Below are 24,406 nucleotides of genomic sequence, written 5' to 3'. Positions count from 1 at the left end.
TGTTAGCAGACTGAAGTGAAGCAACCACATTAAACTAACGCTGAGATTAGTTGGGAAAGCGCTAAGGAAACATGAATGGACCCACGAAGGGTAGCTTACAAAGCACTTGTCTGCCCGATTATTGAATACCAGTAAGTTAATGGTATATGCAAGGTTTGGCCCTTAATGGAGTGGCGGAATGGGGGCTCCAGATCGATAAGCACTTAGGGAAAATACACTACTGGCCATTAAAATTGCTACACCAAGAAGAAATGGAGATGATAAACGGGTATTCATTGGACAAATATATTACACTAGAACTGACATGTGATTACATTTACATGCAATTTGGGTGCATAGATACTAAGAAATCAGTACCCAGAACAACCACCTCTGGCCGTAACAACGGCCTTGATACGCCTTGGCATTGAGTCAGAGCTTGGATGGCGTGTACAGGTACAGCTGCCCATGCAGCTTCAACACGATACCACAGTTCATCAAGAGTAGTGACTGGCGTATTGTGACGAGCCAGTTGCTCGGCCATCATTGACCAGATGTTTTCAATTGGCGAGATATCTGGAGAATATGCTGGCCAGGGCAGCAGTCGAACATTTTCTGTATCCAGAAAGGCCCATACAGGACCTGCAACATGCGGTCGTGCATTATCCTGCTGAAATGTAGAGTTACGCAGGGATCGAATGAAGGGTAGAGCCATGGGTCGTAACACATTTGAAATGTGTGCCGTCAATGCGAACAAGAGGTGACCGAGACGTGTAACCAACGACACCCCATATCATCACGCCGGGTGATACGCCAGTATGGCGATGACGAATACACGCTCCCAATGTGCGTTCACCGCGATGTCGTCAAACACGGATGCGACCATCATGATGCCGTAAACAGAACCTGGATTCATCCGAAAAAATGACGTTTTGCCATTCGTGCACCCAGGTTCGTCGTTGAGTACACCATCACAAGCGCTCCTGTCTGTGATGCAGCATCAAGGGTGACCGCAGCTATGGTCTCCGAGCTGATAGTCCAAGCTGCTGCAAACGTCGCCGAACTGTTCGTGCAGATGGTTGTTGTCTTGCAAACGTCCCCATCTGTTGACTCAGGGATCGAGACGTGGCTGCACGATCCGTTACAGCCATGCGGATAAGATGCCTGTCATCTCGACTGCTAGTTAGTTATACGAGGCCGTTGGGATCCAGCACGGCGTTCCGCATTACCCTCCTGAATCCACCGATTCCATATTCTGCTAACAATCATAGGATCTCGACCAACGCGAGCAGCAAAGTCGCGATACGATAAACCGCAATAGCGATAGGTTACAATCAGACCTTTATCAAAGTCGGAAACGTGATGGTACGCATTTCTCCTCCTTACACGAGGCATCACAACAACGTTTCACCAGGTAACGCCGGTCAACTGCTGTTTGTGTATGAGAAATCGGTTGGAAACTTTCCTCATGTCAGAACGTTGTAGGTGTCGCCACCGGCGTCAACCTTGTGTGGATGCTCTGAAATCTAATCATTTGCATATCACAGCATCTTCTTCTTGTCGGTTAAATTTCGCGTGTGCAGCACGTCGTCTTCGTGGTATAGCAATTTTAATGTCCAGTAGTGTATTTAGATGCAAATAAAGGACTCTTGTCACGACAAGAATTTCCTCTGTCTGTCATTTCAAAATACGCCAGACTTGAAGAAAAAAAAAAAGAGAGTTACACGTTATTGTGGCAGGCCTAGTATCCTTCACTGAATGTTGCACAATGCTCGACAGTCGCAGTGACATTATTTTTCAAGATGATCAGCAAATCTCTGCACACAACGATCGGAAAGTTCCATTAATCGCTCGGTTCTTCGACGGTCGAAATGCGCTACCTGGTCACGGAGCCATTTGAGAAACGCTCTGAGAATGTTCTCATTGTTAGAACATATGTGATTGCTGCGAGTCAGTCCCTTCATTCCTGGACATTGTCGTCCGTTGTCGATACCGCTGGCCTTCCCACAGTGGGTATTGCCTACGTCTGCACGGCCTTGGTAAAACTGTTGGTACCATTTCATTGCGGCTGGACGCAACGTTACGTTTCGTCGATGTGCCGCCGGAATTTCAATGTGAGTCTTTGTGCAATTTAGACGTTTTGCCCAGGAAGATCGCAGCGATATGAAATTGTTACAAAGATTTCAAGGTGAGCGTGCTGATCAAAGACTGCAGCTGACTTTTGACATAATAAATTGTAATGTTATGGGCGTAAATTGATTACAAGATCTGTCATCAAACAGTTGAATCACTTACAACTGCAGGAAGGAAGGAAGGAAGATCAGGTTTTAACTTCCCGTCTGGAGCGAGGTCATTAGAGACTCAGCACAAGCTCGGATTATTTCAATGATGGGGAAGGAAACTGGCCGTGCCATTTCAAAGGAACCGTCGTGGCATTTTAGGGAATTCGCGGAAAGCCTAAATGCAGATGAACGGGCACAGATATGAACCGTCGTCCTCTCGAATGGGAGCCCAGTGTGCTAACCACTGCGCCACCTCGCTTGGTACAGTTACAAGTCTCAAATATTTGTGAGTACGTGCACGGACTGATACAAAGTGGAACCGATAAGTAGCCGGTAGATAGGGTACGCAGATGCCAGACTGAGAATTATTTACCGGAAGAATTACAAGGAAGCATAATTACACACGAAAGAGATCGTTCACAAAACGCTCGTTCGGCCACGTATTACAGTATTGTACGTCTGCCCGGAAGCCGAATCCAGCAGGATTTGTAAACGAGGTGGAGAAGAGTCAAAGAAGAGCTGCTCGCGCTTCGTGATTGGTTTGTGTTTTCTTAGCTAGAGTGACACACAAGGTCCAACAGGAGACGCAACAAGAAAGGCTCTGTTCATCGCGAAAAGCCTTATTCTCATTATTCTGAGAACCCACGGTCCATTATATCTAAAGAAAAATGCATCTTGCGTAATGATAACGTGGGTGTAATTAAAAGGGATACTGATGAACAAAGGGACGTACCAAAAATGTTCTTTCTCGTGCACCAGGTGTGACTGGAACAGAAAGGGAGAATTATTTTCTTGTACAATGTATGCTGTCCACCTCACCGCGGCCCGCCCGGGGTGGCCGAGCGGTTATAGGCGCTACAGTCTGGAACCACGCGACCACTATGGTCGCAGGTTCGAATCCTGCCTCAGGCATGGATGTGTGTGTGTGTAAGGTCCTTAGGTTAGTTAGGTTTAAGTAGTTCTAAGTTCTAGGGGACTGATGACCCCAGATGTTAAGTCCCATAGTGCTCAGAGCCATTTGAACTTCACACCGTACAAAGGCCTGCGGAATACAGATGTAAGTGATTCATTATAAATGACGTCCACAAGTTTCTGTCAGCCATGGTTTGGTCTTACCTACGCATTATGATCATCGTCTGCTCGCAGGACCTCCGCCATACGCGACAGTTTTCCCGCATCATTTCATGCGAATGCCGGTCTGGTTCATTTGGTAAGGCCATAACCGATTCATTTTCCAGTACATGTTCAAATTAAGTAGTAGTCCATCAGTTGATGCTACGGGAAAGCTAAACTCTACCCCTATTCAGACCATTTTCATTTCTGCTGTTGGTTGAGTAAAACACTTGTTTCCAATAATAAAACTCTCGATGTGACAGTATTATTCGTATGCCGGAAAGGCGATGGAATGTTCCAAACAAAATGCAGTATGACCGACCATGGCTGTGTGCTGATGTAGTTCCAAAACTACCAGGTGTTTCGTAAATATTCATCGGACAATCTTCCAAATGAATAGAGGCAGAAGCGTGGGATGAATTTCTACTTAACGCACCGGAAACTTGGCGCTAACTGAAAGTTGCCGATTCATATGGCTGCCGGGAGAGGACTCCCTGGTGTACCAACCTCTGAGAGCCTACATAGATGGGGCTCCTAACTAGCTGACTCTTTCATTACCCAATGTGCGCTTAGTCGACAGCAAATCAACAGGTGCAGTTAAGCTGCAATTGTGCAACATGATTTTTGTAGGGAATGGCACTGTACGTCCAAAAGAATAAGGAACATAAGAAATTGTACGTTGCTCTGTACGGCGAATGTTCATCAGAGACAAGGGTGTCGTCAGCAGTGCCCCAGGGAAGTGTGACAAGACAGTTCTTCTCGTCTGTATACATAGTGTGAACAACAATCTGCAACTAAAGGAATAAAAATATCTTGTAACCACAAAAGGGTTCAAATGGCTCTGAGCACTATGGGGCTTAACATCTATGGTCATCAGCCCCCTAGAACCTAGAACTACTAAAACCTAACTAACCTAAGGACATCACACACATCCATGCCCGAGGCAGGATTCGAACCTGCGACCGTAGCAGTCGCGCGGCTCCGGACTGAGCGCCTAGAACCGCTAGACCACCGCGGCCGGCCACAAAAGGGAACTGTATCTAACAACAAGAGTAATTTGTAATGAACAATTGAAATTTTTTTAGTCACCTGATGATATAAAAAAAAGCAGAGCTATTGTTTGTATAGCTTATCATTGTGAAACGCGAATTAATTTATGTGCTATTATATTCGTTGAACAAATTATAAGACGATCTCTGTTCACCTCTGAAAGATGTTCCTAGCTGTTGCATCTTCATTCGTGGATTGCACTGTGGCCGAGAATGCACGTGTGGCCGTCAGTATTGTTGGTACTGGCAGTAGAGCGCACGGCTATTTCTGCCAACCTCTTCGTCGTCCAACGCGCAAAGACCGGCCTCAAATTGCCATGTGGGGGCGAATTCAAGTATATTGGAGCTTAGGGAGGCTAGGTTTTCGTGCAAGAAACAAAACTTGAGATCTTATTAAGGGCGAACGCGTCTCTCGGGTGTTGAGCTGCCAGCGTCACACGCATGTAAACGACACACCTCGTGTCGTGGCTACTACGCAAATCGTATCAGTCGTGTGCTTTCCTGTCGCCAAAGCCATGTACCCTACCAAGTAATACAATTCCCCTTTTTTTTCATTATTAGGGATCAGTGAAAACAAAACTAGTTTTTGCTTCCTAGAGAATAGTCGCATATTACACTACTGGCCATTAAAATTGCTACACCACGAAGATGACGTGCTACAGACGCGAAATTTAACCGACGGGAAGAAGATACTGTGATATGCAAATGATTAGCTTTTCAGAGCATTCACACAAGGTTGGCGCCGGTGGCGACACCACCTACGTGCTGACATGACGAAAGTTTCCAACGATTTCTCATAGACAAACAGCAGTTGACCGGCGTTGCCTGGTGAAACGTTGTTGTGATGCCTCGTGCAAGGAGGAGAAATGCGTACCATCACGTTTCCGACTATGATGAAGGTCGGATTGTAGCCTATCGCGATTGCGGTTTATCGTATCGCAACATTGCTGCTCGCGTTGGTCGAGATCCAATGACTGTTAGCAGAATATGGAATCGGTGGGTTCAGGAGGGTAATACGGAACGCCGTGCTGGATCCCAACGGCCTCGTATCACTAGCAGTCGAGATGACATGCATCTTATCGGCATGGCTGTAAAGGATCGTGTAGCCACGTCTCGATCCCGGAGTCAACAGATGGGGACGTTTGCAAGTCAACAACCATCTGCACGAACAGTTCGACGACGTTTGCAGCAGCACGGACTATCAGCTCGGAGACCATGGGTGCGGTTACCCTTGACGCTGCATCACAGACAGGAGCGCCTGCGATGGTGTATTCGACGACGAACCTGGGTGCACGAATGGCAAAACGTCATTTTTTGGGATGAATCCAGGTTCTGTTTACAGCACCATGATGGTCGCATCCGTGTTCGGCGACATCGCGGTGAACGCACATTGGGAGCGTGTATTCGTCATCGCCATACTGGCGTATCACCCGGCGTGATGGTATAGGATACCATTGGTTCCACGTCTCGGTCACCTCTTGTTCGCATTGACGGCACTTTGAACGATGGACATTACATTTCAGATGTGTTACGACCTGTGGCTCTACCCTTCATTCGAACCCTAAACCCCACATTTCAGCAGGATAATGCACGACCGCATGTTGCAGGTCCTGTACGGGCCTTTCTGGATACAGAAAATGTTCGACTGCTGCCCTGGCTGGCACATTCTCCAGATCTCTCACCAACTGAAAACGTCTGGTTAATGGTGGCCGAGCAAGTGGCTCGTCACAATACGCCAGGCACTACTCTTGATGAACTGTGGTATCGTGTTGAAGCTGCATGGGCAGCTGTACCTGTACACGCCATCCAAGCTCTGTTTGAGTCAATGCCCAGGCGTATCAAGGCCGTTATTACGGCCGGAGGTGGCTGTTCTGGGTACTGATTTCTCAGGATCTATGCACCCAAATTGCGTGAAAATGTAATCACAAGTCAGTTCTAGTATAATATATTTGACCAATGAATACCCGTTTATCATCTGTATTTCTTCTTGGTGTAGCAGTTTTAATGGCCAGTAGTGTATTAATGTGCTATGCGTTGTGAGTCACGTACGCTTCCATATCTGTTTAAGATATCGCAATTCTCCTATCCTTCACGTGAATTCTAAGAAAATTCTCAAAAATGACGTGTAGTCTCTTGTCGTAGCAACATTTCTTGTAGAGCTTTCCGTACCAACTTCGTTATTTCAAAGGAAATTATAACAATTTCTGCTCTTTGTAATTCTGGAGGTAACGAAGAAAAAATGCAGGTAGCGTATAGTTATCGACAACTTTTATAGATTAGACCGCAGTTGTATAAGTTGAAAGGCATGAAAGGCAAGCAATGGTTGAAAAGAGAATGAGACCTAGTTATAGCATATCCCCGGAATGTAGAAAGGGAATTGACGTCCAAGGAGAAGAAATTAAACCTCTGAATTAGAATTTTGTCGGCAGACCTCAGAGGCGGGCTGAGGTGTTGGAATAGCAGTTAAACGGAATGGGTTCTGGTTTGATAAGAGGCTATATGGGGATAATCGATAAAAGTAAAAAATGGATACTGAAATGAAGTATAGTTATTGGCTGAGGGAATTCTACTAGAAAATAAACGCTAAATGAAGTATATTATTTTTGCTATTTCAGCAGAGAAGGTGTAAGTGCAGAGTGACAATAGGATGAAAGCGCTTCTCAGACACACAAATTTATATTCGATGTTAACGTATTGAAGTGTTGGGAAGACTTTTGGGAAGGTATTTGTTTGATACGTGGACGATAAACACTTCAGACAAACAGATAGAAGGTTTGGAAACGTAGAGGTACAGGAAAATACTGGAGATTCTACAAGGACGTGCTGAATCTAATGGGGAAAGAAGGAAATTTATAAAACAAAACTTGACGAAAAGAAGGAATAGGTTAATAAGACACATTCAGATGCATAAATGGATAGCAGACTTCGCAATAGAGGGAAGTGAATGTGTGGAAGGGGCGGGGCGGTAAGCATTGTAAAGCGGTGAATGGAAACCAAGTTTGCCTGCAGTAAGCAGTTTAAAATCGGTATTGGTTGTAGAAGTGCTATAGTTATGCAGAGATAAAGAAACGTCAACAGGATAGATTAGAGTGAAGAGTTGCATAAAACCAGTCTGCGAAATGAAGACCATAACAACCGTAATTTCCGCTGCTAGCGCCATAGACCTGAAAGAGAGAAAATAAAGGCACTTCTCTTCGAAATCCGACTGGTAGTTTCAGAGAAATCATATTTGTAAATAAGGATTACTCTGTTATGAACATCAAACTGATCGCTGTCGTATGCAGAAGATCGCCGTACCATACGGGATTCTCATGCTCGGATGTCGGGTCGCTCGAGCCTGCTGCAGCGAATTGTGACGCAAATTTCAAATTGCGTTAGTGAATACATGGCTGCATTTCCCCTGCCCCCTTCACGAAAGTGCTTTTCCTTATCCGCCGCGTCATATTTCCGTATTAAATCACTAACTTCTGCACAAGACAGCAATCAGTTTGATGTTCAAAACAGAGTAATCCTACATTCCAAATGCAGTAATTTCTCCAAAACTATCTGTCGGAGTAGCATGAGGAACGCCGTCGAGATCTAAGATTCTAGTAGCAGAAATTACTACAATATGTCCTCGTTTTGGAAAAAAAAAGACCAAAGTTGTAACCATTATCTGTCTAATAAAGATTACTATGACAAGAGACTATTCGCCATTTTGAGACCATGTTCTTACAGTTCATTCTAGTGAAAAGAGAATTGCAACATCTTGACTGTTTCGGTAAATACGAGCCTGAACTTCAGATAACTCGCGCTGTGTATTTTCATAGTCGACATTACTGGTAACATTTGAAAACCGGGACAGTATGTTCACACCATTTATCACGACGACGATCGAGTATTAGAGAGCTGGATGGGGAGTAAAAAATCACAGCTTCAATCGCTTAGTAACCGTTGCATAAGCATCACGACCCTGGTTATCGGGTTTCCCACGCCACAACGCATTAAACTAAGAGTGAAATACTTCAATAACGTGCAAGACACTGAGGTTGAGCCGTTCTCTTCGCTGCAACCTTGTTCTCGGTGACTAATCTTCGAAGAGTTAGAATTCCATTCCAGTTTTTAGGCCTGTCTACGTATCACACTGTTTTGAGCAGATTATTGTTATTTGTTTATTTTCGTTACAGCCATCTATGGGCTACGTTTACACGACTTCCCTCACTTTCTAAAGTTCTCTTCCTTCCTCTTTCGCCAGTACTCCATCCGCAGGCTCACTCGTGCACGTTCTTCTGCCGAGAATACTCTGTTCTTCCTCGTCCTCTGCTCGAAAAAATCCTTCACCTCCGCAACATTTTTCCTTAAGATCTGTCTGTTCACAATTTCTTCTGCCGTGATCCCGCATTTTTCTAGATCCTAGTGCACTTCTTTCACCCATGGAACTTGTTTCTTCCTGTTCTCCTGGAAGAGAAGAATCTTGTCAAATAATGTGTAAAGCCATTGCATGACAAGTTAGTAAAACACTGTCCAAGAATCAGTCTCAGCTGTAGAATCTTAAGTCACTAAAGAAAGTAATAAGTGTGTCACGGAGCGTGCAGTTCATATTTACACAAAACGTTACAGTTCACGTACACTACTGCCTTGCAGTAATCTACAGAAGAAAGAATACACAGCAATATTTCACGCAGCACAGTCCTCATTGAAATTTACTACTATCAACAATCGACCATTCAAAATGACAATGTTGGTTCCAATGTCTTTGGCCGTGCGGTTCTAGGCGCTACAGTCTGGAGCCGAGCGACAGGACTAAGACCTCCCCACATGACAGAAAACACCACCACGTTCTTAATGGGCGGAAACAGCTATATTTTACAAGTAATTTCGTGACTTAGGGCCTTGCGACACACACACAAATTATCTGGAGGATAGCGTCGGAAAATTTGTAGAGGAAAGAAAGACGATTAAATCCAGTCGAAGACGAGGTTATTAGAGAGGGAGCAGAAACTCTGAGAGGGCAAGGAAATGTACAGCGCCCTTCCGAGGGAACAGTCCTAGCATTTACCTTAAACTGTTTAGGTAATCACGGAAAGCATGAGTGTGGAATGACAGAGAATTGTGAAGGTGGTTCGATGAACCCTCAGCCAGGCACTTTAATGTGATTTGCAGAGTATCAATGTAGATGGACGGCCAGGCGGAGATCTGAACCGCCATCCTCGCAAATGCGAGTCCGGCTTCTTACCGGTGCTCCGTGAGACTGTTGAACCTAGGAAAGGTCCCACGCCACAAAACTGTAACGAAATGCAGTGAGACCCGCAGCATGTCGACGCTACATGGAAGTACTGGCAACAGACCGTCAACGTAAACAAATGAAACGTAGCACGTCGAATTAGGCGCAAAGTCTCATTAATGTCCAACTATCCTATTGGCGACGAATCGCAGGAAATCACAGTCGCAAAATATGTAGCAACCAGTAAATCTCACAATCTCTGAAGAATCGAACTCTCGTGTATAAAACCGCTCCAAACGTTTGATTACATATTAGTTAACGTGCTAAATATTTGACTTTAAGCATGTAAACAAGGGAAGTTTAGGGCAGCTGAAATTATTGGATATAGGTTCCACCTTTTATGCAAAACACTATTTTTTCTTGTTACCTAGCATCCTTCTTACTAAACAATACGTACAGTATCCAGGACCTCACGAAGACACTGACTGGCCAAGCGGTTCTAGGCGCTTCAGTCCGGAACCGCGCGACTGCTGCGGTCACAGGTTCGAATCCTGCCTCGGGCATGGATGTGTGTGATGTCCTTAGGTTAGTTAGGTTTAATTAGTTCTAAGTTCTAGGCGACTGATGACCTCAGAAGTTAAGTCGCATAGTGCTCATAGCCATTTGAACCAGCCATCCAATGTCTTACCAACCATCAAACACGTTCAGTCAAAACATTACAAACTTGAACTAAGAAACCACTTGTACGCTGTTAGCTTTCGAAATTACCTGAGTTTTTGGTGATACCGATACTCGTATTTTCACCGCCAATAGTGCATAGCCATTGATGTGTTTTCCATGTTTCACAAAATTGTTAAGGCTTTCGTGGCCACTTGTTGACAAACTCGGCGGAGGAGAAAAGAGACCCACTTGCAATGTCGGGAATATACCGTATACCATGCACATGCGGGAAAGTTTATGCCGGAATGGCTGGACGATCAATTAACACCAGGATCAAAGAGCATAAGCGACATTGCAGGTTGGGGCAGATGGAGAAATCGGCCGTGGCAGAGCACACACTGAATGAGACCGACCACGTAATAAAATTCGCCGACACGGAAGTTCTGGCTGTAGAGAAGCACTATCACACGCGCTTGTTCAGAGAAGCTGTAGAAATACAATAACACGCGAACAGTTTGAACAAGAAAGAGGAAAACCTTGAGGTAAACGGATCCTGGCTTCCCGTACTGCAGTGAACGACCGTCGCAGGTATCAAGAGGAGAAACGCACCGGAAATGACCGCGGAGCAGCCCTCGGATGTTGTGCGCCAGGTACATATAGTCTGCGGCCGCGAGCTCGGCTCCAGTTGAAATGAAATGTCGTGTGGCTAAGGCCCCCCGTCGGGTAGACCGTTCGCCTGGTGCAGGTCTTTCGATTTGACGCCACTTCGGCGACCTGCGCGTCGATGGGGATGAAATGATGATGATTAGGACAACACAACACCCAGTCCCTGAGCGGAGAAAATCTCCGACCCAGCCGGGAATCGAACCCGGGACCTTAGGCTTGACATTCCGTCACGCTGACCACTCAGCTACCGGGGCCGGACTCGGCTCCAGTTCACCACCGGCAATGGAGGGTGAAGCTTTGACAATGCCAGCCACTCGTGCTGGCGAAACGTCAGAAAAATCACTAGATGAACGTCGGCCGAAGAACCCGAGACAGAAGCCAATAGGCAGTTTTCCATGTTTGTTTATAGCTCGAGCGGGACTGGACGGACGCTGCCGATTGTACTGACAATTAGCGTGTGAATGTACTTATTTAATGTACTTATTTCAGAAACTGCATAATCATTCGGAAAAATTGGTTGGTTACGTTTTGCCATTCAGGAAGTGAGTTATAAGGAGGGCCTATTGATAAAAATTGTTTTTTTTTAAAAAAGGTAATTGTAGAATGCAAATGCCATTAATGAACTCTTCTCGGGTTATCAGCTGAGTGGTGGCGTCGTCTTGTCGCAACGTTTCAATGAGTGGAATACGCCGAGAAAGACTGAAATCGCATATACAAATGCCATATTGGAAATTTCGGTAAATCACCCAAAAATCCCATTTACTACCAGTTAATCAATTGATGAAGTATGTTGTCCTGCGCATAAAATTTAGTTCTACAAAAGTATAACGGCAAAATGCGTAATTTGACAAGCGCTGAGGCAAAATCTGAAATGGAAGCATACGCGCCGACTACTTGGATGCGCCGGAGCACGAGAACCCACATACATAATCTTGTGGGGCGCGCCTAGTGTGACAAAAGCAACTTCACGGCACATTAAAACTGTGTGCCGGACCGAGGTTCGAGCTCGGGACCTTTGCCTTTCGCGGGCAAGTGCTCTAACCATCTGAGCTTACCCAAGCACGACTCACGAACCGTCCTCACAGCTTCAGTTGGTCCAGTATATGACGATATACCTTCCAAACTTCACACAAACTCTCCTGGAGACCTTGCAGAACCAGCAGAAAGAGTATGCTGAGAGGGCTTAGCCACAGCCTGCGGTATGTTTCCAGAATGAAATTTTTACTCTGCTGCGGAGTGTGACCTTGTTCATGTGAAAATTCATGGCAAATTAAAACTTAAAGCTTTAAGTTTTCTCGCATGCCTTTAACAAAAAGTAATGAACTATTAAAACACTACAATGAAAGTTAGAATGGAATCATGTCTTTTCGGTTTGTTTTCATGTTTCCTTAAAAGTGACACGCTACAATACGCCCACTACATTCTTCAACAATAGTTTTAAATTCCCTGCTTGCCAATACTGAGCAATTATAAGGAATAATCCGAGATACAAGGAAGCTGACTGTTACAGCCTACCTCAATAGCCATTTTTTGTTAAACATAGCAGCGGTGTGGTTTAAGGTTGCAGTGAAATTGTTTTCACGTGACTTGGACTGTTCTCTTTTTGTTTTTTGCGATAATGTCTTTGAAGGACGCGGGACCCAATATTATAGACTGAAATGTGTTCCGCATTAATAGGTAACATGAAGAAGAAGGTCTACTGATGGGATGCGCGAAGCAAAAGCTCGTCGCCGGGCAAAGATTTTCGCAGTTTTCAAACGTTGCGCCATTACTGGATGCGTGTGGAGATATGAAACGTAATGTTGAATTTTGCTTCTATACATACTTTCGGATTCGAACAGATTCGACATAAATTTGTCGTCGTTACCACAGGTGGATTTTTACTAACACCGACAACAGTGAAAAGCATGTTCAGCCAAAAAATAAAGAACTCGAGAATATGTCTTCTGTCGTTTTCTGTAGTGCATCAAGCAAGCAGTGTCAAGAAACCATCAGGCAGATCGTACCATGAAGGATAGAAAAACACCTTCCTTTGGATTTATTACGACAAAAAATTAGACGAAGCATTCCGTTGTGTGTGTAAATACGCTTTTGATTCCAGTATAGTGCTTCCGTCGGCAACTACTACTTCTGCAGACAGGGAGTCGTATAATGCATGTGTCTGAAATCTATCATCTCAGTGGCAAAAAGCAATTGAACGTTTCAGAGTTCATGAAAAATGTACACTTCACCGTTCGCCCTTGACTGCTCTGGCAACTACGAAACAAGGTACCAATGTGTCATCCTGTATCTCAGCACATAAATTAAAAAGTTTGAACTCGAGTTTGATCTCATTTCTGTTGCTTTTAAGTCAGTGGTGTTATCGACTGAGCTACGGCAGCTCATCGTATGCATTTAGTACCAATATATTTAACTTTATCACAGCACAGATCTTACTGACACAGGCAGTGCTCGTAAAGGAGTATAAATGAAACGTATTAATTTTTTTTTTTTTTTTTAAAAAATCGAGACTTCGCAGAAAACGTATAGGGCCTACTGCATTCTGCCATTGATATGAATCCACAGAAATTTTGGAAGGTCAGCGCCCTGGATGGAAGATGTAACCATTTCTGAAATTGAATATTAATATTCATCGCTTAAATTACACTCCTGGAAATGGAAAAAAGAACACATTGACACCGGTGTGTCAGACCCACCATACGTGCTCCGGACACTGCGAGAGGGCTGTACAAGCAATGATCACACGCACGGCACAGCGGACACACCAGGAACCCGCGGTGTTGGCCGTCGAATGGCGCTAGCTGCGCAGCATTTGTGCACCGCCGCCGTCAGTGTCAGCGTTTGCCGTGGCATACGGAGCTCCATCGCAGTCTTTAACACTGGTAGCATGCCGCGACAGCGTGGACGTGAACCGTATGTGCAGTTGACGGACTTTGAGAGAGGGCGTATAGTGGGCATGCGGGAGGCCGGGTGGACGTACCGCCGAATTGCTCAACACGTGGGGCGTGAGGTCTCCACAGTACATCGATGTTGTCGCCAGTGGTCGGCGGAAGGTGCACGTGCCCGTCGACCTGGGACCGGACCGCAGCGACGCACGGATGCACGCCAAGACCGTAGGATCCTACGCAGTGCTGTAGGGGACCGCACCGCCACTTCCCAGCAAATTAGGGACACTGTTGCTCCTGGGGTATCGGCGAGGACCATTCGCAACCGTCTCCACGAAGCTGGGCTACGGTCCCGCACACCGTTAGGCCGTCTTCCGCTCACGCCCCAACATCGTGCAGCCCGCCTCCAGTGGTGTCGCGACAGGCGTGAATGGAGGGACGAATGGAGACGTGTCGTCTTCAGCGATGAGAGTCGCTTCTGCCTTGGTGCCAATGATGGTCGTATGCGTGTTTGGCGCCGTGCAGGTGAGCGCCACAATCAGGACTGCATACGACCGAGGCACACAGGGCCAACACCCGGCATCATGGTGTGGGGAGCGATCTCCTACACTGGCCGTACACCACTGGTGATCGTCGAGGGGACACTGAATAGTGCACGGTACATCCAAACCGTCATCGAACCCATCGTTCTACCATTCCTAGACCGGCAAGGGAACTTGCTGTTCCAACAGGACAATGCACGTCCGCATGTATCCCGTGCCACCCAACGTGCTCTAGAAGGTGTAAGTCAACTACCCTGGCCAGCAAGATCTCCGGATCTGTCCCCCATTGAGCATGTTTGGGACTGGATGAAGCGTCGTCTCACGCGGCCTGCACGTCCAGCACGAACGCTGGTCCAACTGAGGCGACAGGTGGAAATGGCATGGCAAGCCGTTCCACAGGACTACATCCAGCATCTCTACGATCGTCTCCATGGGAGAATAGCAGCCTGCATTGCTGCGAAAGGTGGATATACACTGTACTATTGCCGACATTGTGCATGCTCTGTTGCCTGTGTCTATGTGCCTGTGGTTCTGTCAGTGTGATCATGTGATGTATCTGACCCCAGGAATGTGTCAATAAAGTTTCCCGTTCCTGGGACAATGAATTCACGGTGTTCTTATTTCAATTTCCAGGAGTGTAATTAGTTTCACAGGATTTGAAATATGTCACTTTAAAGTTGAACTACCAGTTTTTATAACTGGTTGTGTCGCTATGCCCAGAAATACACATTAGCTCACAAGGTTTTTCTTATATGATAAAGTAGAATTTTCTCGTAGGCATAACTTCTAGTTATCCGGATTCCCAGTACAACTAAGCGCAGCATTACATTCAGCACATAAAAATGTTGCCTTGAGTAACGAATTTTAGTGGGAAACAGTTAATTAGAATTTTGGAATAGTCGATTGCATCCCATAAGTATGGTACCTTATTTAGAAAACGTACAGTTTGAGAAAAAAGCAAAGGGAAAAAGAAAATCAACAGAAGTTGAAGTCATATCAGATGGAATAGTTCCAAATTGCCATGTCACAAGTACAGCCAACAGCAAATTCAGTGGCCATATCTGCCCCAGTATAGTTAACTGCTTCACTCTTGACTGGGGAAGAATCACAATTTCCTAAGGTATAGAATGAAGTGTTCCTCTTGTTTGAATGCTTTTCCTGTGCTGTCAACATTGCAGTTTTCCGAGTAGTATGCTGAACAAATGCCACCAAGAGCAGATGAAACCAACTGATAATCATCTTGATTCTCCAAACTTCGGTTAGGTAACTTGGCAATCCCTCTAAAGTTCCAAATGAGATTTACGAGAAAATGTAGAAATACTCTAGATAAATGAACACATTCACAGAATGATCGAATTGTCAGAATTAAGTAGGGCCTACTTGAGGATTATGTGACTGTTTTGTCTTGCTGTAATAACTAGGAAACCCAAAACCTGTAAGTTTGTGATTGTGCAGAATATTATAAGCACTGATCATTGTCGTATTTTGTTAATTTTAAACACCATAACAAATTAAGCCATAATTAATTATTGCCAATCTATGCAGCTTGCGTCACTTTTTACATGTTTTAATTTTATTTATGGTACCCAATGATTATATTAACAGAAACATGTCACAGAAAAAAGGCTTTTAATGATCCCACTATAAAAGATTTATTTGAAGAGCGAAGTGATCACATACTGATACCTGAAAATTGTTTAAGTATTAATAATAAATCGTTGACAGATGGCATGAATTTCAGTAGTTTTTATCATTATAGTTGTTTGCTAGAAACTGTATTAAATTCTTATAATTGGGTAATCTGAAGATTGGCAGTGTGTTAAAATTGAAAGTACAATACTTCTTTTTAAAATTTCTTTCAGTGTGATTCCTTAAGCTGCATGATATTTAAATTCTTGTCATTTCACCTATAATTCTTTAGAGAGTAAGTTTTTTACTGTATCTTGTTTCAGGTTCTACCAGATCAGAACAGCATTGCGGGTTTCACCAAAATTACCAGTCAAAGTAGAAGTGAATCTTCCACGAAACCAACGTGAGTTTACCACATAATATCATTGTCTGTTTTATTTAGGTTTAATGTGTGGTTACAAATCCATAAAACTTAATGAGATGAAATGATTAGTTTTTGGCTCCTCTTTTCTGTTTGTGGTTGCACTGATGACTTCATCTGTCAGGAAGTGAACTGGTGTTCCCAGCATGTGTGGTCAATGGAGCAGGAGTGAGCAAGACCTTCCAGATCTTGTACCGCAATGAAGAAGTGCTGCTGGACGATGTCATCATGTTTCGTGCTCACATCCTTGTTGACAGCCATAAGGCAGGTATCTCATAGATAACAGAGATCTCACTTTAACAATGAGATAACTGATGGTGTGACATGGGTGTTCGTATACACCCGCATGTACTACTCACCCCCCCCCCCCCCCCCCCCCCCTCCTACACACACACACACACACACACACACACACACACACACACACACACACACACACACAGATATTATAGTAATGTAAAAATAAGGACAGCACTGTCATATACACTGCTGGAAGGAAAAATTAATGCACCCTCTTAGAGGTTTCCTGTTCATTCAAGATTTTTTGCGGCAGCAGTGCATATGAAGTATGTGAAATGATGATTCTTACAGATCAGTAGCATAAATGGGTCGTAGGTACCAAGTATTGACCTACGCTGAAACTCTCGTATTAATATGTGGTGTAACCTTCACGGGTGGCAATGTAGGTGCTGACTCTAGCATCAAGTCAGTCATACAGATGGCAAACACTGTTCTGGGATAAGTTAAGCCACACTTGCTAGACCTGTTCGCAGTGTTCTGTTGACAAGTTGCAAGAGTCGGTTCTTGTCCATCACATCCCACGCTTGCTCAATTGGAGACAAGACGTAGAGATTGTGCTGGCCAGGAAAGTTGCTGCACATCTTGCAGAGCACATATAGTTTCACGGGCAGTGTGTGGACGAGCATTTACCTGTTGGAGCAACCCATCACCTTCCTGTTGCCGACTGTAAAAGAAAGGGTCCAACACCATTCTGCACATACCAAGCACTGTTGATGTTCCTGGAATGGGTCACCAAAGGTCAGTGAGAGTCGTAACTTATCACTCCCCATCCCATAAGGACTGGGATGGAGCCAGTTTTCTCGGACGAACGCACTCTGAGCCAGTGCTCATCAGGCCTACGTTGTACTTGCAAATGACGATCACTTGCATGCGTGCAGAATCTGCTTCATTGCTGAAGACCGTGCCAAGCCATCCCGTATTACAAGTGGTCCTCTGATGGCACCAGTCGTGTCGTGCATGTCAATGCTGCCGTGTCAGTGGAAGACTGGCTAGAGGTGTGTGCGCCCATAGTCAGATTGCTAATAACCAGTTCACAACAGTTCGTATGTACACGTATGTGCTCACAAGCCCTGCCATCTGTGCTGTGCTAGCTGTATGATCCCGAGTACTTCCCTTACAATAAGACAATCCTGGCGGGCGTCTGTGCAGCACAGACGACCAGAACCTCATCTATGGATGTGAGGATGTTCACATGACCACTGACACCTGCATCTGCGGAAAGGGTAGAAGCTGAAGCAATTAATAAAAATTTGTGCCGAGGCTGGGACTTGAACCCAGATCCCCTGTCTCCTTCAAGTAATGGCCTTGGTTCAAATTTTAATTTATTACTTCAGCATATATTTTATCAATGATAAAATTGAGACTCATTTGTCTCCTTAGGAAGCACGAGTGCATCTCCATGGCACGATTGCCAGCTTGCTTCACACGTTTGCACGACATTGAACCTTCCGGCTGTGAACATTCCCTCTTATAGGGTAGACACAGATTGCACTCTGGTAGATATGCCAATAGGCTATCTGTTGACAGACAATGTTGAAGCTTTATCAGTATGTATACTATCTCCCAGGAAGCATATGCAGTAATCGAATCAAAATCATCATTGTCTTTCCAGGTGCAATAATTTTTTTTTTTTTTTTCCGGCAGTGTATTTTACGTTGGTGAGAAAATGTCTTTTACCTATAGCACATCATTGATACTAGTGGGACTAGTGATTAATTTCTAAAATTTTGGGTGCTATAGCATATCTCTTCAACCATACAACCACCACCACCAGTCATCAAAATCAGTTTTCAGTTTTGGAAACTTGTAATAAAACTTACCAAGAGAAATCATTTTTTTGCAAAATACTATTCTCAAATTCAGGTTTTTAAAACGTAGTTTTGTATAGTTAAAACAAAAAAAAACCACCAAATTTAATATAAACAACAGGTGCGTTCACTGGTGCAGATTATTGTTGTGTTGCAATTTAATACACGAATACTGTTTTAAATCTCTAGTGCCAGCTTGTTCCATCTGGAATTAAGCTCTGATTGGGACTCAATTGAGGATGAATTTGCTACTTTCATCTGGATTTAATTATCAGATACCAAAAGGAAAGGGAGAAGAAATCTACAATATGAAATAGAGGGAATTGTTCAGAACCTCATGTAAAGAGAGACAAATAATGTGCTAACTGTAAAAGCAAAGGCATTTGAATAATCAAAGACAAAGAAGATAAAATAGTCATTTAGTGCACAAGATTGAAGATGAGGATTAGTGTTGGAAGTACAGAGAGAAGTAAGGGACGGAAAGGAGAAGGAAAGAGATTGAATCTTCTAAAGTTAAACCCAAGTGACTTTTAAAGGGCAAATGTGTTCCCCATTACATAGCATGCTGAAATTGTTACCAGGGGAAAAAAAGTACTCTCACTTTTGCATTGAAGAATGTTAAGTTTGAATACTATTTGATCACTTTCTAAATTCTCTTTTTTGCACAGTCCACTTGCTGCTGGAAGACATTAATTAACTTGTTGCCTAACGATGTAAAGGGACTCTATGAAAATCTTTTTTAGTGTGATTTAAAACAGTTATTAATTAAAAGATGCTTAAACTTACTGAAAGATTTCTGATTTATACTAGCTACTGTTATTACTATACCGTACTGAACTGATATTTGTGTACATTCAAACATTTATTTAATAATATATAAAGTGCTTTTCTTATGAATCCATTACATTTGTGGTGCGATTTCATTAAAGTAAATGTACAATAAATGACAATGCACACACTTTGGCACATAAAGATTGTTATAATTTTTGTTAGAGAGAGGAAAAGGTAATTGAAACAAAAATCTGCAAGTCCAGTTATTAAGAGAGAGATTTATGTGCTGACAGATTATAAATTGAGAAAGGGAAAGGGGGGGGGGGGGGGGGCAGGAACACTGTGGTCAAGGCACCAAACATGCATCCAGGAGGAACAGAGTTTAAATCCGTATCCTGTCATCTAAATTTAGTCTTTCTTTGGTTTCATTGTATCAATTGAAGTAAATGATACGATGGTTTCTCTGTAAAGACATCTGCCGGTTTCCTGCCCTATCATTGTTGAACCCAAGCTTGTGCTTAATCTCTAATATTAAGTTCCATCTTTCTTCTTCTTTCCATCAAATGAAGGTGATGTAAATGTGGGAGGTTTTGTTCAGCTGACTGTTTCAGCCACCTTGTTTCACTGGAGGTGCCATTATTAAGGTGTGAGTGTGTTCTGCTTTGTTTATGCTTTTCTTCATGTTTTCAGTTATATATATATATGTTTATAAGACTCAAGATTTTTAAGCACCATGTTCCTGTTGTAATATTATGCATGTTGTTACTACCAGTATTTGTCACACTCAGTACATTTCATGCTGTGTTGGACAAGGTAATGCGCAGTGTTGACATAAAACAATAATTTTAATTGTGAAATGTAAATAAGGTAAATGAAGTGCTGCACTTTTTTATTTATGCTCTTTCTTTCTTTTTTGCATATATCACAGATAGAAGAGACATTGGAGAGGGCTGATTTCACTCTTACAGTAGAACTGTGGTTTACTGATCAGACATTTGGACCAGATCAGCACAGCTCAATTGCATGTGTGTCAAGTCGCACACTCAATCTGCGCTTTTCGCCTACCAGGGGACTCCATTACCATTTACCTGTACTGTTTGACTACTTCCACCTAGCTGCCATCACCATGACAATACATGCAAGCCTTGTTGCACTCCACCAACCATATATCAAGTGAGTGCAATGATCTTTGGAATACTGCAGTGTCAGCATATGTGGTTGTAGTATTTTTGTTCTCATTATCATTACTTTATTTTCTGTTTTTTGTGTAGGTTCAAATGTGTGACCACTCTGCTTCCAGGTGTTTAGATCTGAAACACTGTGCTGTCAAATTGTATTAAGGAAATCAGTTTTCAGTATTAAACCAAATGTTTTCAGGAATGTGGGATACAGTCAGCAATTACTTAAGACTATTTGTTTACCTTGTATTTGCAATGCTGCCTTCTTGTTTTAGGAATTTATTGTTTGTTAGTTTGTTATTGTTATTCAGGCTGCTGTACTCTCTTCAGGCAAGCTGCTCTAATTATCTAATCATATGCTTTAACATAATCTAATTTGCCTTTATGAATGCTTATGGATGGTGATATAAAAACTTTTTTTAGGCATACATGAACAGAGAGCAAAAGGTAGTCTATACTGATGTGTTTACAAGCTGCCTTCGTTTTCATTTTGTTTATTATTTTTGTGCTTAGTGTTAAAAGAAAAGCTTTTCTAAACTGAAATACAGTTTTGTGCTGAAAAATATTTGGTTCAGTTGATCTGCAGTTTTCTGCAAAAGTTAAAGTTTTTGGATGCAAATCATCTTATTCAGCATTTTTATTGATATATTTTGCTGTGTTGGATGTGGTGTTCCTTTACCTCACTCCATATGGCAAGTCATTTCTCATGATTTTGAAAATTAAATATTGATAGAGCAATTGTGTAGTGTTAGGTGCTCACATGTTGCTGGTAGGACTTGCTTCTCTATGGTTTGGTATTAGGGATAAGTGGATAATTAGACATATTTGATATTGTATTGTTAGATCTACATTATCCTGAGCACTGTCCATGGTTTACTGCAAACAGCCACTTAATTATACTGCACCAAAACTTCCCACAGTCACTTGTAGCATAGAAGAAAATCGTGTGCACCTAAAATCGAAACTGTTCACAGTGTCAGTTTGATATTATATTGTTAGATCCAATATTGCTTCCTTCCATGATATTCTGTAACATTTACTGTAATATATAGTTCTGGATGTGCCTATAATTGCAAATATGTACATTAGTAGAACAGGACACACACCATTCTCACAGGAGTTGAGTTAATAGATAGATAATTGAATGTTGTAGCAAATTGTTTGTGATCTCAATCTTGCATTTTTTATGCACTTTTCCCAAATGTAACATACTGAATATTGATAAGAGATTTCAAGAAGATTCTGACTGGATAGCTTTTTCACTTATTCATGTAACATTATGTTCACGAGTGATACATAAACATAGCATGTACTCAAAACATTAATTATGATATTAAAATATCAATAAAAACAATGTTCTCTGCTGTTCTCATACATGGCCACTCTTGCATATCCTCAGACAACATCTCATTCAGTAGTTGTTTGTTTGTCAAAATCAAATCGTGGTAAGCCCAGGATGGAATAACAACAATATGGAAAGGGTAGCTAGGTACTCACATTATAGAGCTGAGTCACAGACGGCCACAATGAAAAAGGATGCTAGGAGTGTTTCAGCTTTTGGGCAAAGTCCTTCTTCAGAAGTAGAAATAACACGCTTTCATACAACAATAACTAACACACACAATGCCTGACTGTGGCTGCAACTGACATGAGGCGCAATTTAGTTGGGTTGTGTAATGGAGGTAAGGAAGAATCATTGTGCTGGGAGGAGGGGGTATAGTAGGGTAGGAGTGAGAAAGATGCTAGTGCTGGCTGTGGGAGCATACAAGGGCATGAGGGGGACAGGGTAGGGCGTCTTCTACCCCATCAGAGGCAGCTGTGTGATCTACAACTTTAACTGCAACTACTGTGCCACATTCTGTGTGGGCATGACAACTAACAAGTTGCCTGTCCGCGTGAATGACCATGGCCAAACTGTGGCAAAGACGTAGCTGGACCACCCAGTTACTGAAGATTCTGCTTCACAGCCTGTGCCTTGTGGATTCTTGCCACAAACACCAGCTTTTCTGAATTGCACAGACAGGATCTCTCCCTACAACATATCTTTTGCCCCTGAAACCGCCCTGCCATGCACCTTTGCTACTCCTTATTCTCCACCTGCCTATCAGATTCGTTGCTCCCACTCCAGTTCTGCACGTGCCTTATATCCCACCAATGCACTTACATATTCCTTTCTCTTCTTTTCTTCTCTCCTCTCCCTTTCTACACACCCCCCTCCTCTCTTCTCCTTCCCGGCCAACGCAGCTTCCCGATCCTGCACCTAGCAGCCCTATTGTGTCCCCACCATGTCCCTGCGTGCTCCCACAGGCAACACTAGCATTTTCCCCATTCACTACCCTGCCGTATCTCCCCCTCCCCACCTCCATGCCTCTTCCTTACCCTCACTACCTGATCCAGCTAGACAGCTGTTCACATCACACACAGTTGCAGTCGAGCCTTAGTGCCTGGAGACAGTGGCGATATGTGTGAGAGTGTTTGTTTCATGAATATGTGTGTTTTTTACTTCTAAGGAAGAAATGTGTATGAACGCAAATATTTCTACCATTATTTTTTTGTGCCCTTGTGCAACTCGTTGCCAGCTCTGTGTGGTGAGAAGCAATGTACCCTTTCCATATTGTATTTATTCATTTGTGATATTTTAGGTCTTTTTAGTGAGAACAATACATCATACACAAGTTGTATGCTTATAGTTCTTCATGAAGTTATTCATTTAATTGAACAATTTTTTTCAAATGTGCCAAAATGAAAACTCTTATACTATCTTTTAATGGAGTGAGTGATGTCACTCATATGTTGTCAGTAGCAGAACATTATTCCCATTTGATTTCAGTGGATTGATCCCAAAATGTATGCAATGAGTCTAGTATCTGACCTTTCACTTGTTAACTTTATTTGAAAAACTGCTGTGGAAATAAGTCGGTAGTGTTAGTTTGAAGGATATGGTTATATTGGTATTATTTTTTGCCAAGGTAATTTCTTGTGTACTGCATCATTCTATGCACATCGTGTTCTGCTAAAATTATTTTCAGAATCTGTCATTTCTCTTGACTTACATGTATTGCACAAGAAAAAATCGTATCATTGATCTCTGGGTTTCATGTGAAGCTCCGTTTCATTTCTGGTTTGGACGATCTTCTTGAGGTAGGTCGTGAGGGGAAGTATTGATGTACATAATTGGAAAGATGAAAACCTTTCTTAGTGAGGAGGTTATTCATATTATCTGATGTACTGGTAATTATTTTGTAGGGAAAGATAAATAACACATTATTTACAGGTAAATTCTTATTTTAATGTAAATGTTACCAATGATCAAACTGCATTTGTACTCTACATGTTCACAAAGTTAAATAACTGAATAAGTCATCATCATAATCATAAAATCTTCACAGTTGCTGCCATCTTCAGTGGCATCATAGTCACTATCATATACACGATGACCGTACTTGATTTGTGACTCCTGTATGTCCATCATGCTGGTACAGATTTGTTAAATTTTATTAGCTGAATGCAGTTGCAAGTAATTTATTGAAACTGCATCTGGACACTCATTCACTACACAGGCTCACTGCTTTTTTTTAAAAAATGTCCGTAGCCTGCCTCAATTACAAAATATGTTCACTCTTCAAATGATGCACTTAATATCACTCGGTAAATGTATTGAGTTCGTAATGCAGTGATACACGGGAAATACACCAAATTTGGTAATGGCTTTGCTGACTGTGGAATGTTGTACATATTTACTATTCAGTTATTGTGAAATATTAATGATTTTGGAAAATTTCCCTTGCCACAACCATTTGTTCCTTTTCCATGTACACTTGTTCATTGCCTTTTTTACAATGTAAGGAGGGGACTTCCCTCCAGTTCATACCCTGCTGTTTGTTTTTGTTGTGATGGTGATGGTGGTGGTGGTGATGATG

General features: G+C 42.9%; 1 protein-coding gene across 1 annotated transcript in view; it reads left to right on the top strand.

Moving 5' to 3' along the window:
- The window catches only part of LOC124605342 (protein FAM135A), a 600,028-nt gene that overhangs the window by 353,303 nt on the left and 222,319 nt on the right, over positions 1 to 24,406 (top strand). The window contains exons 3-5 of the mRNA XM_047136953.1: positions 16,332 to 16,411; positions 16,554 to 16,693; positions 20,237 to 20,481. Of these exons, the coding sequence (XP_046992909.1) occupies positions 16,332 to 16,411; positions 16,554 to 16,693; positions 20,237 to 20,481 (465 nt within the window). The remainder of the gene's footprint in view (positions 1 to 16,331; positions 16,412 to 16,553; positions 16,694 to 20,236; positions 20,482 to 24,406) is intronic.

The sequence above is a fragment of the Schistocerca americana genome, chromosome 3 (genome assembly GCF_021461395.2).
Source record: "Schistocerca americana isolate TAMUIC-IGC-003095 chromosome 3, iqSchAmer2.1, whole genome shotgun sequence".
Classification (NCBI taxonomy): Eukaryota; Metazoa; Arthropoda; class Insecta; order Orthoptera; family Acrididae; genus Schistocerca; species Schistocerca americana.
Note: the sequence above shows the minus strand (reverse complement) of the source record. Positions and strands in the feature narration are given on the sequence as shown.